This window comes from Gymnoscopelus microlampas (assembly GCF_963454915.1).
Source record: "Gymnoscopelus microlampas genome assembly, chromosome: 16".
NCBI classification, from domain to species: Eukaryota; Metazoa; Chordata; class Actinopteri; order Myctophiformes; family Myctophidae; genus Gymnoscopelus; species Gymnoscopelus microlampas.
The window spans coordinates 34396711-34412711 of record NC_139953.1 but is presented as its reverse complement, the minus strand read 5'-3'; the positions used below and the strand labels follow the sequence as shown (position 1 = coordinate 34412711).

Below are 16001 nucleotides of genomic sequence, written 5' to 3'. Positions count from 1 at the left end.
CCACGGCCAAATACATATCATTTTGGGGGTCCTTGACATGAAAAAAACTGTTCGGATTTAGAATCGGCCTCAGGTCTTATTAATGGGTTAAGTTAAGGTATGCTTCTGGACCACGTCCCATTCAATCAAAAACATTTCCAGGGTCTCCATTCAATGGATGGAGGGCATCAAACGTCAGGCAAACACGCTCCATCTCGTAATAAATCTGGACATTTAGGACAGCGAGCCGTGGAGGAGCATGGCGGGTGTTGGCTGGAGGAGGCTTGTTAGACAGCTCTGGCTTTGGTACGTTACTTCTGACAGATGACTGTCACTGGCCCCCAGCCTGCTCAGCTCAGCACACTGAGAGGACCTGAGGGAAAGCCTCTCTCCGCTCTCTGATCTCTGACAAGACAGGGAGAACGGTGGAAGGGACGGTACAGGACAAAAACAAAAAATGTTTTTTTTCTTCTTGTTGTTAACACATTGATCGCCTAGATCGAGTTAATTTGTTTTTCAAATCCATCGCTTGCGTGCCGCAATTCTGAAGAACGAGTTAACTCGTTCTTTGGAATTTTCATTGTTTAATCTGTGATCGCGCTCTTCTGTTTATTTTTCATCATAGGTTTCGTTTTCCACTTCACACACACCGGGATCCGGTTTCATGACGCAGATTCCGTTTCCGGTTCTCATGTTTTTCCCCGGTCATTTTCGGCCAGAATAGGGAAAAACACGGTTTTTCACACGGTATAAAAAACAAACCGAGAGCTCCACTTCTATTTTCTATAGTCTGGGTGACGGACAGTCATCGTCGTCGTGTATCACATCGTGCTTTAGGCCGATCGTCAATCTGCGAAAACGTCACATCCGGTTATGACGTATGCACTGTTTGAGCCTGTTTTAGGCACTCGGTGCATGAAAAATCATGAAAATGTAAGCAATATTTGAATTCTTTTTTTTTTAAGCGGACATTTGTAACTCAAATCTTTGCTTCTGGGGGGTCCCTGGAACTAAATATTTACAAATGTTGGCTTTAAAAAATATATATATATATATTCCAAGATTTGCACACATTTTCAAGATTTTTCAAAAATAGCAGATCTACGAGCTCATAGCGATCTGCTATGTTTTTTGAATAGCCAAAGAAATCTTAAAATGACTCAAATGATGCTTTCCCGCAATTCCCGGTCTTAAAGGGTTAAAGAGACTGACAAGAAGGGAGAATGGCAGAAGGGAAAGTATACAGGACAAAACAAAACAATGTTTTTTTTTCTTCTTTTCTTGTTGTTGTTGTTGAGCTACCCAATGCACTGGATGTGAGGCCCTATTGTCCCCAGACCACATGTGCACGGGCGCACGTGTATGTGTGAGTTTGTTTTTTCTTTGTTTCAGTATAACGCATCCTTGGGGCATATCCACTTAGTAGTAGTAGTATTATTATTACAGTCTCCTTGGTGTCTCCTACCGGAACCGCTGCCTACCGGTCCACTGGTCATCAAATTATTGGCTTAGGAATGCGACAAAAACAAAAAAATATCCATGAATTCAGGTCTCCATGAGGTGAACTATCCCTTTAAACTGTATGTCCCAGCACCAGTGGCACAAAGAAATAGTACTGTACTGTACATTTGCTGTGAGCTCACTAGGACTATTTATTTATTTTGGTTTTATTATTATCAATTTTATTATTTTCTTCCGGTGAATTGAGGAAATGGAGGGTCAGTAGTAGGGAACATATTGACTGAATGAAATAATATTGACGTCAATTTCAATGTCAATGTCAATTGTTTTGTTGTGTGGTTAATGTCATGTTTTTTATGTTATGTGTGAACCACAGGAAGATTAACAATAGCTGCTGTTATGCAGCAGCTTAATGGGGATCCTAATAAACTCAATATTCCCTGTACATCTATTCAGCTTGATTGAAATGAAACTAAAAGCATCGGTGTCTTGATAATAGTGATAATAATACAGGAAATGGCAGAGTACTCTTTAATGACAACATCCAAAGGTGAGGTGCTGAGGCATGTAGTCGAGATCAAGAGGGGTTTTATTTGTCGCTCACTCATACAGGTACAAGGAGCGAAATGTTGGTGGGACATGTTCCAGACTGTGTTCATAAAATACAACAATAATAATGATAATAGATGTAATGAAGTAAAAGCCGTTTGAAGTTGTGTTTTTTTAAAGCAGTAAAATAAGAAAATTGTAGATAAGATAAAGAATTAAGTTAAAAGTACAGGTAGAACAGCAGGTATGGTAAAACCTCTTAACCCATTTAGACCTGAGGCAGATTCTAAAAACGCCTTCTAAATCCTGACCTAAGTTTTCTGAAAAATGATATGATTGCTATATACTGTACATAGCAACAAGAACCCCAAAAAGGGGTTCTCGGCTTGAAAGGTATAGTTACGTAATGGGGTTCCAGTTTTAAATGGGTTAAGGCAGGTATGGTATCTTTAGCAATTGCTGCTAAAGGGGAATGTGCAGATAAATGGTTGGATACAATTTGCACAGAAGGCCGAAATATACATACGAAATATACATATTTCACATGTCTATTTCACTTGCCTAAGTACATTTGTACAAGTAACATTTTGCGCAGCTATTCAGGATTCTTTCAGATTGAATGGCGTTTTTGTCTTATTTGGTACTAATACTGAATCCTGAGTGTTTGGCCCTGAGGGCTGTGGGTGACGAAAGCCTCCAAGTCTCCAAGCTTCCTGGCTAGTATGGGGACAGACTTTTAAGAAGAAAAAAAAACAATAGCCCATCATGCAGGAGCCTCATAAAGCAACCCCTTTCTAAGAACAAAGCGCCCTTGTGTGCCCAAAGCCACAAGCCCCGGCAAGATTCAGCCTGCCCTCAATTTCCTCCGGTGGCTATCACAACATAAATCTGCATTGCCTGACCTTGTAAACACACACACGGCCATATATATACGCCGAGGCAGCTGTGGGCTACTACTCTCTGACGTGACGTGGCGCGTCCTTGGGAGGTGATACATGCTGGCGGGGTGAAAGGTCGCTTGGGGAGGGGAGGAGGGGGCGGCCAAGGGAAACAGCAGGGAGGGAACCGATGGTGGAAAAAGGGACTAAAAAGTAAAAGTATCACTACTGCAATGTAGAAGTACTCTTTTACAAGTGAAAGTCCGGAATTCAAATATGACTTGGGTAAAAGTATAAAAGTATTGGTATCAAAATGTACTTAAAGTACCGAAAGTAAAAGTGCTAAAATGTTTGAAAATAGCAGATCTACAAGCTCACAACGCGTCGCGATGCGACGCGTTGTGAGCTTGTAGATCGGCTATTTTCAAATAGCCTATGCATAAAATAGGGCTAAAGTGGTTAATGTATGTTTTATAATGTAATAATTTATATCTGCAAAGTAAATAGTAACTAAAGTTTTCAAATAATTGTAGTGGAGTAAAAGTACAATATTTTCCTCCGAGATGTAGTGGAGTAGAAGTAAAAGTATAGACAATTGGAAATACTCCAGTGAAGTAAAAGTACCACATTTTTTTTAACTTAAGTACAGTACTGGAGTAAATGTACTTAGTTACTTTACACCACTGCAGGGAACACAGGGGAGAGGGAGGCAAACAACAGTATGACCAGGTGGCGCGCTGTTTGACAGGAAATGGCTAAGGGTGGGGGGTTGGTGTGTGTGTGTGTGTGTGGGGGGGGGGGGGTCTGGGCCACAGACATCCCAGGAGACTGTGCTCTGGCAGCCAACAGACCCACCGCTGGGCCCCGTTGCCTTCCTGCCGCTCTGCTGCAGAGAGAACACACCGCTCCATGTGGAGCATGATGAGGTCTGCCTGCAGAAGCAGTGCTATACGTAATGTTAATTACAACTTAACCCATTGAGACCCTGAGGCCCATTCTACAAAAAAGGTCTTCTAAATCCTAACAGTTTTCTCAAAAACGTCTGTTTCTATGTCAGTGGTCGTCAAATTTTCATGTCAAGGACCCCCAAAATGATATGTATTTGGCCGCGGACCCCCATCTCAAAATATTTTGTTCCAGGGACCCCCCAGAAGCAAAGATTTGAGTTACAAATGTTCGCTTTAGAAGAATATATATCCAAAGATTTGCACACATTTTCACGATTTTTCAAAAGTAGCAGATCTACAAGCTTGTGGCACGGCACTCGGAGCTGCACTATGAGCTTGTATATCTGCTATTTCTGAATAGCCAAAGTGTAAAATAATGCTTTTTAGCTCAAATGAAAAAGCGACACAGATGCGTTCCAGGTCTTAACCAATTGAGACCCTATGAGGCCGATTCTACAAATGCCTTCTAAATCAGTAGTTCTCAAACTTTTTTTCGTGCCAAAGACCCCCCAAAATGATATGTAAATGATTTGGCCGCGGACCCCCCATCTCAAAATGTTTTGTGCCAGGGACCCATCAAGGCTAATAAAAAGGGATTCAACAACTAGGAATTTCCTTATTTGACCAAATCATTAAATTATCATCCAAGCCTATACTGTAGTTGTGCATCAACAAAAATAATTATGTGGAAGACTAGAGTACAGGAGATTTGCGAAACATGCACACACTTATGTGTGTGATGACTAACAGCACCGTGATAATCACGCTTCACCAGTGTAACAGCACGCTTCACCAGTGTAACAGCAACATCAGCGGCTTCCAGCAGTGCATGTGGCCCATATCGCTGCTCCATCGAGTGTGTAACAGGGTTTAGACAGGAATAATAAGCCCTAACCACAGAGTGTACAACTGCATAGCGTTGCTGTCGGCCCAGAGACCTTGCATCTACGACTACGTATTGAAACTTCTCTGTTTTTTAACCCATTAAGACCAGGAACGCATCTGTGTGTCATTTTTAGATTTCTTTGGCTATTCAAAAATCGTAAAAGTGTGTGCAAATCTTTTGAATACATCATTTTTTAAAGCAAACAACTCAAATCTTTGCTTCTGGGGATTCTATGGCTTCAATTTTGTTTTTTAAACGTATGTTTCTATATCAGTGGTTCTTCTTTTTCATGTCAAGGACCCCCAAAATGATACGTATTTGGCCACGGACCCCCATCTCAAAATATGTTGTTCCAGGGACCGCCCAGAAGCTAAGATTTGAGTTACAAATATATATTCAAAGATTTGCACGAATGTTCATGATAAAAAAATCACACCCTGTGTGAAGGAAGCGGTGCCTTTGGGGCGGGGCTTAACTCATTTCAGTTCGTCCCTATTGGTGGTCTGAGTCGACTTACCAAATTTGTACTTGGTAGCATGCTGCAAACTGGAATGATGGCTGTTTAAAGCCCAGCCAATGGGCAGACAGAGGGGGCGGGGCTTAAGTAATTACAGTTCGTCCCTATTGCTGGTTTTAGTCCATGTACAAAATTTGTACTCCGTAGCATGCTGCGAACTTGAGTTATGGCTGTTTGAAGGCCAGCCAATGGGAAGACAGAGGGGGCGGGGCTTCAGCAATTCATGCTGGTCCCTATTGGTGGTCTAAGTCCACATACCAAATGTGGACTTGGTGGCATGCTGCAAACTGGATTTATAGCTGTTTAAAATCCCGTGCTCATCCCGTGCTCATACGGGCGCTGGGGGTCCCTGGACCCCTCTTTGATAACGTCAGCAAGTCATGCGCCTCGCTATTGGTGGTGTAAGTCCACATACCAAATTTGGACTTGGTGGCAGGCTTCAAACTGGAGTTATAGCTGTTTAAAATCCCGTGCCCTAAACGGGCGGACGGACATAGCATACGCGGGGGGTCCCTGGACCCCGCTTTGATAACTTCAGCAATTCATGCTCGTCCCTATTGGTGGTGTAAGTCCACATACCAAATTTGGACTTGGTGGCAGGCTTCAAACTGGAGTTATAGCTGTTTAAAATCCCGTGCCCTAAACGGGCGGACTGACATAGCATACGCGGGGGGTCCCTGGACCCCGCTTTGATAACTTCAGCAATTCATGCTCGTCCCTATTGGTGGTGTAAGTCCACATACCAAATTTGGACTTGGTGGCAGGCTTCAAACTGGAGTTATAGCTGTTTAAAATCCCGTGCCCTAAACGGGCGGACGGACATAACCTACGCGGGGGGTCCCTGGACCCCTCTTTGCTAACTTCAGCAAGTCATGCTCGTCCCTATTGGTGGTCTAAGTCCACATACCATATTTGGACTTGGTGGCATGCTGCAATCTAGAGTTATAGCTGTGTGAAATCCCGTGCTCATCATCCCGTGCTGATACGGACGGACGGACGGACATACGGACAAAGTCAAGCTTAGAGCGGTTGGCACCGCTAAAAATAAAAAATAAAAACAGATCTACAAGCTTGTATATCTGCTATTTTTGAATAGCAAAAGTATCAAAATTTGACGATCTACAAGCTATTTGTGTTATTATTATTATTTAAGTGGTTAAGTCTCTCTGTGGGTTCTGTAAATACTAACCATTTGTGATTCAATGATAACTACACTGGATCCACTGGAATTCCCTGAAAAGTAACGTCCCCCCCCCGCCCCCCCCCCCCCCCCCCCCCCCCCCCCCCCACAGTGACGAAAGAGTCGGGGAGGGCAGTTAACGCAGACCACCCCTCTCCTCCAGCGGGTCAACTCAAAGTCACCGCAGGCCAATAAGAAAGCTGCAGACAGCCCCTCTTCTCTAGGACGGAAATACCTTCTGCACTCTTTAACCTACATAAGAGTTTGCTATTTAAGCTGGGCCAAAGGTATAGGAAATAACAGGTACCCGTTGGCATGGCGTTGACAGGCCGGGCCTGTTGTTTTGAGGGGGCGAGCTGAACTGACGAGACGTGCGAGAAGGTGTGTGTAGCGTGTGTGTGCTACGATGCTGCAGCGAAGAACTCTAAGGCAAAGGAGAAGAAGAAGTGAACTGGTGGGGGGTTTGACCCAAAGGAATGACTGATGGCATGCGAGAGCTCCAAGGAATGTTGGGAGTCGAAGGGGAGGGAGGGGGGAGGGGGGAGGTGGGGAAGAAGGGGGTGCAGGGCCTGGACTGTACTAAAGACTGTCTGTATTGTGGTACCGCTGTCCTAAGTGAAATTTTCCAGACCGCTACATTATAATAAATCCTGTGTGTGTGTGTCTTTTATGGTAAGCAAAGTTAAATATCAAACCAGAGCTTCCTGCTTCAGTCAAAGTGGCAGCAGTTGCTTTATATCTTCTATCGTAAAAAAGAATAAGGAAGAAGCTTCATTTCAGGAAGTACATCACGTCCCTCTTTTCCCACCGAATCAGATCTCCTCACCCACATATTTTCCCCTCCTCACTCCCAGCATTCCCTGTTGATTTATAGAATGATTTAAATACACAATTATTGAATCATTTATATACTAAAATGGTGTTTCCATATTATATGATCTAGATTTGAATAAACAGTCTAGCAGTTCATTGTGATGTGGGTGAACCTGACATGGAAGCACGCTGTCTATCGGCAGCTGTTGTCACTCTGAGCAATTGTGTCAACTTAAAGAGATAGTTCACACAAAAAAATATCTTTTTTTCTATCGATTAGTCACCCAATGGAGACTTGAAATCATCAAATTATTGGCTTAGGAATGCGCCAAAAACAAAACAAATATCCATGAATTCAAGTCTCCCTGGGGTGACTAATCGATAGAAAAAAAGTTATCTTTTGGGTGAACTATCCCTTTAAAAGGCATTTAATATTGAAAGTAAAGTAATTCACAGCCAGAATGCCACAGCCATCAAGAGGGAGAAAACAACAGGGAGTAGACACAGTGAGAAGTTGCACTTGTACGTCTCTTTCCCAGGGTGCACAACGTTTAAGTCGGCTATGGGTTCACTCTTTCCCAGAGCCGAGCATCATCATTTTGAGTGGGTTATGGGATCCGTTGTGTCCCAGGGTGTGTTAACATCATTTGAGTGGGTTCCCAGGGTGTACTGTGCTATACATCATGTGAGTGAGGGATATGGTTTCTTTGCGGCTCTCCTCTCTCTGGTCAGACTCACCCCAGGATGTGGTCACAGATGAGCCTGCAGTAGTCGCTGTGGGAACTGGTGATGAGCAGGAGGACCTTCCCGGCGCTCTTCATGCTGCGGAGCCAGGCCTTCACCGAGTCGGAGCAGGGCTGCAGGTACCTGCCGGGGTCCCTCTTCACGCTGGGGAAGTAGGTCCCCGTGTCGTCTGTGAATGGGGAGACGCAGGCAAGAAGTGCAACATACGTTAGGGCTTAATTCTTTACCCTTTTTTTTTTTTTTTTTGGGAAAAACTCATGTTGCTATAACCAGTGGTTCTCAAGCATTTTCATGTCAAGGACCCCCAAAATTATATGTATTTGTCCTGCCATCTCAAAAGTATTTTGTTCCAGGGACCTTCAGAAGCAAAGATTTGAGTAAAACATTTTTGCTTTAAAAAAATATATATATATATATATTCAAAGATTTGCACAAACTTTCAAGATTTGGGGAAAATTGTGACAATATTTATAGCTAAAATGACACAGATGCCTACTTTTTTCTATCGATTAGTCACGCCATGGTGACTTGAACTCAGTTCCGGCAGTGTTTCCTACCCGAACCAGCTGGTCATCAAATGATTTGCTTAGGAATGTGACAAAAACAAAAAGAAATATCCATGAATTCAAGTCCCCATGGGGTTACTAATCAATAGAAAAAAACGTTTTTTTTGGGGTGAAATATCCCTTTAAGATATGCAGTCATTTGTGCAAATCAAGTTCAGGGGTGTTTTAGGAGTGCAACAGTTAATCAAACCAATCGATTATAACAATAATAAATTCACCATCTTTCTCCATGATGCTCTATTATGTAAAGTGTCTGCTTTATATATGTAAAGTGTCTTGAGACAACTTGTTGTGATTTGGCACTATAATAACATTGTGACTGTGATGTGATGTGACAATGAAGCTGACGCTGAAAAAGTTGAAGTTGAATCGTGCGTGGAATACAACCCGTGTTCAACCTCTATAAGCCATGACTAAACCTACAGAAAAAAAAACTTTTACATCCTCAGAATGTTATTATATACATAATCATATTATTCTATTGTGTCTTATTGTATTGTGACTCCTTGTATCAATAGCCATGTCAGTCATATTTGGAAGAGACAAGATTTTACGGCAGACAAACAGGGGTCAAGCAATAGTGTTCCAAAAGAGGATGCCATTCTGCGAGCCTTAGTGAACTCACAATGATTCTTGAGGAACGAAACGACAGGATGAGATTAGTTTTCAGATCAGAACCCAAAACAGGCCTCCCTAGTGCACCACAAAAAAAGAATGAATCACAAACAAAGGGTTTGTAGAGAGAGATCAAAGGACACATGCTCTCCATTTCCCCCCATCAGAAACAAGATATTAAGAGGGAGTGAGCCAAGCGTGATCGATGATGGTCCAAGGATATTAACCATGAGCACGCTTTTGCGTGCTCATGGTAGCACGAGACACAGTCCATCCATCCACACTTACAGTAGGCCTGTCCGCCATATGACTCCATATGGCGGACAGGCCTACTGTAAGTGTGGATGGATGGACTGTGTCTCGTGCTGGCATGTAGGATGTATGAGACAGAGCTCCACACCACCAGACAGCTGCAGCCACGTGCCTTTCATCACAGCAGAACCAGAGCTCACTGCAGAGCTCGGCATGCTCAAGCCGGAGTTATACTTACGTATTTGCGTGCGGGGTGTCACGCACCAAAAAATAGCAGATCCACAAGCTCACAACGCGTCGCGCTGCGACGCGTTGTGAGCTTGTGGATCTGCTATTTTTTGGTGCCTGACAGTTACACCGGTACGCAACTTCTAACTCAGGCTTAAGGAGAGGTAGGCCAACTCTGGAAAGACGTGTCAACTCTGGTTCACTGTGGGGTCGGAAAGGCTTAGCCTCTGAGTACAATATATTAAATCATGTCATTTACACAAAATACCATAAACAATGAGCCTCGCATCTCTCGGAAAACACAGTGTTCAGTGTTCACCACAACACAAGAATAACCTAGAATCATGTTCCAGCAGCATCTTGCTGCTGGAATTCTGCTGCATATTCCACCCCCATGCTTCCGCTCCATCTCAACTGTCCCATTTCCGGTCTTTATGAAGAAAAGGATTGCAAACTCTTCTGAAAAATGTTACATTTAGATAGATAATATAATGTATTTAGAGTATTGTCTTCACGTAATGGGGAAGCACCACTATACTCTCGTCTCATCTGTACTGCCCATCGGCGGATACAACACACGTACACATACAGCTGACGCTCAAGTGATAGCGTCAGTTTGTTGATCACAGACACACACAAATATGTAAATATTAACATTAACATGGCTAACATCATGACATGCAAGTATATAAACATCCGAGATTCAAACCCCCGGATCTCCCGCATGGAAACCAAGCATCTACATTACATTACATTACATTACAGTCATTTAGCAGACGCTTTTATCCAAAGCGACTTACAATAAGTGTATTCAACATAGGTAGGGAACGAAAACTACTAATCACCAGAAGTTTTAAGTACATTTCCTGCAAAAACAAGCAACCAAGAGTATACCTAGCGCTAAGGTAAAAGTGCAATATATCAGCTACCTACTTTCTTAAACAGATGAGACAAAAATGGCAAAATCAAATGAGCACGAGCTAAAACAAATAAGTGTATCGACTAAACAAGATCCAATAAAACAATACAAAAATCAAACAAGAGTTCGTACAACTAGTTAACAACAAGTAGGCCAGGCAAAGAGGAAGGATAGTGTTTCCTGAAGAGGTGGGTTTTCAGCCTGCGGCGAAAGATGGGCAGTGACTCTGCTGTCCTGACATCAGTGGGAAGTTCATTCCACCACTGTGGGGCCAGAACAGAAAAAAGTCGTGACCGTGTCGATCGACCAGAAGGACCGTTGAGTGGCGAGGGAGTCAGTCGCCCCGAGGTGGCAGACCGGAGTGGTCGGGCAGGGGTGTGGGCATTGACCAAAACCCGGAGGTAAGAAGGAGCTGTTCCTTTCACTGCTCTATAGGCTAGCACCAGGGTTTTAAACTGAATGCGAGCTGCTACGGGGAGCCAGTGCAGAGAACGGAGAAGGATAGTTGTGTGGGAGAACTTGGGGCGGTTGAACACCAGACGAGCCGCAGCTTTCTGAACAAGCTCCATCTACCGCTCGGTTCAAGAGGGAATCCCACGAGCTTGGCCAGAGTTGATGTTTTAGGCTTTTTTGGGCTTCAAGCTGAGCTACTCTGCTACGGGATAACCTGATCCGGGTCACGACACCAATGTAACACCCAAGATTCGAACCTGGTTCTCCCGGGGTGGGAACACCAAACATCTACCACTAAAGACAAGAGGGAATGCATCCTTGGTCTCTATTATACTTTTAGGCTTTAGGTTTAAAGGGATAGTTCACTCAAAATAAATATTGCTTTTCTCTCGATTAGTCACCCCGTGGAGACTTTTTTTCATAAGCCAATATTTTGATGACCAGTGGACCGGTAGGCAGCGGTTCCGGTAGGAGACACAAACGAGACTCTTTGTGTCTCCTACCGAAACCGCTGCCGGTCATCAAAGTATTTGCTTAGGAATGCGGCAAAAACAAAAAAATATCCATGAATTCAAGTCTCCATGGGGTGACTAATCAATAGGAAAAAAGTCATTTTGGGCATGAACTATCCCTAAGCTACTCTTCTACACAAGGGAACATACAAGCTAGTAGCTACTGTAGCTTTTTAAACCGACTATCTAAAAATACATCATTTGGGTGGGAAATCTGGGACCCGGGGGTCAAGTATGTGTACCCCACATACTGTAAGTATTATTTCCTGTGTTTTTCTTCAACCCCCTGCTGAGTTCCCAGCTCTCCATCTGTATAGGTACGGTATAGGGGGTAAAGGGCACCTTGGGGTCATGTTCCCCACTTCCGAAGCACTGGAGATGGGTTGCCTGCTCTTCAAAGGCCCCCCCCCTTCAAGCTGCGTTTTTCTACATCCTGTGAGACCGAGCCTCACAGAGCACTGCAGCAAGCGGCCCAGACTGTATGGAGCTAAATATGGTGCCCGTCAGATCTTTGTTACACAACTAAACCCCCAGTCCATCACAGAACATGCCGTCCGCGGCCAAATAAATATCAATTTAGGGGTCCTTGTCATGAAAAAGTTTGAGAACCACTGCTGTGGATAGATCTCTGTATCCGTCTGTCTGTCTGTCTGTCTGTGTCCCTTTCATGGCCATGTACAGTATGGAGATCCCTGATGTCATCACTATGACAACAGGTATTGCATAACCGGAGGGGCATGCATGCCCAGCGGGCGGGCATCATGCCCAGCGGGCGTCGGCCTAGTAAACCAAATAAACGAAGCCAGTTGACGCTTCCATGTGATTTTAGAATTATGCTAAATGCTGCTATTTTGTGATTCTTATGGGGAAATTGTGCAACAAATGATGAAATGCTGTAATTGCTAAATGCTATCAGTAATTACAAGTAATACACCCAATTTTAATACTCCCAGTGTATTATCAAGTTAATCCGATGAAGGCTTGTCTAGCTGAAAGGCGTCAATGTGTGATCAACAAATTTGCATGCAAAGCAAGGTGCTACCACTTTATCTCTCTCTGTATCTCTCTCTCTCTGTCTCTGTCTCTGTCTGTCTCTCTCTCTCTCTCTCTCTCTCTCCCTCTCCCTCTCTCTCTCCTCTTTCCCCCGACACGGTCGAGGCAGAAGGCCGCCACCCTTGAGCCTAGGGCCTGCCTGACGTTTCTTCCAGTTAAGAGGGAGTTTTTCGTTGCCACTGTCGCAAAAATTGCTTGTTCAGGGTGGGATTGTCGGGTCTCTTCTCTACATGCAAAGTGTCTTGAGACAACTTGTTGTGATTTGACACTTTAATAAAATTGAATTGAATTGAATTGAATTTATTTACTCTTGATTAGATTTTTTTTGGCAAAGTGCTCCTTTTTTAAATTCCCCCATAATACAGTACATTCTCTTCCACTAAGACTAAGTGATAACAAAAATCATTGACTTCTCAGCACTTCTGATGATGAGTATGCACAGACTGAATATCAAACATGGCGGCATTTGCAACCTTATCATAACATCATAACTGGGCTCTCTCTACGTGTGAACAGTTATTTGCACTTGTGCCAAAGAATGTGCTCAATATATCGTAGCTGTAGGGCGTAAACCTTGTATCTCCCAAGATTCTCTATATTTCAACTCTGAACAGCAAGGATATGAGAAGCAGCGTTGCTTCTTTGGCGAGTAGGAGAAAAGAGGGATTAGGAAAACAGGGCAGGGAGCAGATATGAGTGGCGTGTATTCATCAGGCTAGGTGTTTACCCTGGCACTGAGGTTGTGGGATTCAGCCTGATTTATAACTTCGTGGCAGTGGTGTAAAGTAACTAAGTACATTTACTCAAGTACTGTACTTTAAGTACAATTTTGAGGTACTTTTACTTAACTGGAGTGTTTCCAATTGTCTATACTCTTACTTCTACTCCACTACATCTCAGAGGCAAATATTGTACTATTACTCCATTAATTATTTGAAAACTTTAGTTACTAGTTACTCTGCAGATATAAACGATTACATTATAAAACATACATTAACCACTTTAGCCCTATCCATAAGCGTAGAGTGCCGCGCTATGAGCTTATAGATCTGCTATTTTTGAAAAATTGTGCAAATCTATGAATATATATTTTTTAAACGAACATTTGTAACTCAAATCTTTTCTTCTGGGGGTGACTGGAACAAAATATTTTGAGATATTTTGAGATAGTTCCAGATTTCAGATTAAAATCAAGATATTTATGCACAGTAGATGCCGGGTGGATTTCAAAATGGCAGATGTTAGATCAACGTTCTCCCAATTTATCATCTGTCTTTATGAATGTGCTTATTAAGTATTTTTGAATGATTTTATGGATACACCTGGCAGCAGAAAAGCCTTGAAAGCTATTGTACTGTTCTTCACAGGCAGGCATTCATATACTGTAGTCTGAGAATGAGAATGTGAAATATTTGAGCATGCTGCCCCCCTGTGGTAGAAGTGAGTAAGTTACTGGAGGTATGAAACAAAGCTGTGGTAGGAAAAAGGTTTCCTCAGACAGGACACTACTGCATTCTTACCAGCAGGTAGCGACATACACAAGGACAAATAAACACAGGTTGAAAAGTGGGATTCTGATGTAATCCAAATTAAGGATTACTGAAGAATGCTGAAGTATTATTGGATTTAATGAAAGATGGCAATTGACCCAATATTTAAGCAGTTGAAAAAGGTGAAAAAGTAGGAAGGAGTAGGAAAAAGTAGGGAGGAAAGGAATAGTTTTCTAAATGTCCAGGACTGACATTCAACCTCGCAGGTCATTTCAATTCAAGTTAACCACTTAAGCCAGGGGTCTTCAACAGGGGGTCCGGGACCCCTAGGGGGTCCTCAGAGTTACTACAGGGGGTACGCCAAATCTTTGTGTGATATGATTTTTTTTTTTTACATTAACCACTTGAACCCTAACATCCCTTTTCTGAGGAGAACTTTAGCCAAAAATAGCAGATCTACAAGTTTGTAGATCGGCTATTTTTGGCAAAGAGGTATAGGTGTACTGTAGAGGGAAAAAAAGAACAGTAAACGTAAACAAAGAAAGTTGAATCTTAAAACACAATTTTATACAATATAGAGGGGGTCCCTGCTTCATCTCTCTCTCAGATAGGGGGTCCTTGGCCTGAAAACGTTGAAGACCCCTGACTTAAGCCATACTCAACAATTTTCAAAAATAGCTGATCTACAAACCCACAATGCAGACGTGATGTGTTGTGAGCTTGTAGATCTGCTATTTAATCAAAATGGCAGGTCAACATGCCAAAGTGGCAGTCAATTTCTGGCTTGTTGCAGTGCTGGAAGAGACCAGGGCTGAAGTATATAATGCATGTATATGTATTTATATTTTTCACACATTTTCAAAAATAGCTGATTTGCAAGCTCATATAGATTGAAATGCCCAAATTAGGGACACCAGAATAAAATATGTTTTTCATGGTACAGAATTTGCCTCATTATTGGGAAATAAGTGTGTATGTATGTATGTATGTATGTATGTATGTATGTATGTATGTATGTATGTATGTGTGTGTGTGTGTGTGTGTGTGTGTGTGTGTGTGTGTGTGTGTGTGTGTGTGTGTGTGTGTGTGTGTGTGTGTGTGTGTGTGTGTGTGTGTGTGTGTGTGTGTGTGTGTGTGTGTGTGTGTGTGTGTGTGTGTGTGTGTGTGTGTGTGTGTGTGTGTGTTCAGTATATATGCATGCATGAACTATCTATCAGACCCACTGAAAGAGAGAGCTTCCTACAGGACACTCATGTATCGCACATGCTTCACCCACACCCATTATTACTCATAATCTCATCATTTATGAGGACTCAATATTTGGAACTACACTGTACTGTCTGATGGCAATCGTTGCCTCGTTACTCATTCTTCTTGTTCTTGTTGTCATCTCTGAGAACACCTAAACAAATTCCAAATCAACTGCATTGTCTAGGTCAGACAACGAGAGCATCATACTATACACAAATCAACAGAGCGCTGCCCTCTAGTGGTGAAATCATAATTGCGGCGTCAGACTGCTGCTGTGGTTTGCATTCTTCTGCTGACTTTTCCTGCTTTTTTAGCGGTGCCAACCGCTCTACACGTGGCTTTGACTCGGTGTCTGTGTGTCTGTGTGTCTGTGTGTCTTTGTGTCCGTATGAGCCCGGGATGAGCACGGCAAAGAAGCAACACATACAAACACACGCACAAACACACACACACACACACACACACACACACACACACACACGGACTTGGAGATTGCCTATGCCATCTCTCCTCTCATTTGCCACACGTGCCACCGGTTATCAAAGAGGGGTCCAGGGACCCCCAGGGACGTCCGCCCGTATGAGCACGGGATGAGCACGGGATTTTAAACAGCTATAACTCCAGTTTGCAGCATGCCACCAAGTCCAAATTTGGTATGTGGACTTAGACCACCAATACGGGCCGAGCATGAATTGCTCAAGCCCCGCC

At 43.1% G+C, this 16001-nt stretch overlaps 1 protein-coding gene across 1 annotated transcript in view; it reads right to left on the bottom strand.

Annotated features, from left to right (window-relative positions):
- The window catches only part of nt5dc1 (5'-nucleotidase domain containing 1), an 83183-nt gene that overhangs the window by 27839 nt on the left and 39343 nt on the right, over window positions 1-16001 (bottom strand). Inside the window, exon 7 of the mRNA XM_084083185.1 lies at window positions 7949-8123. Coding sequence (XP_083939311.1) covers window positions 7949-8123 — 175 coding nt within the window. The remainder of the gene's footprint in view (window positions 1-7948; window positions 8124-16001) is intronic.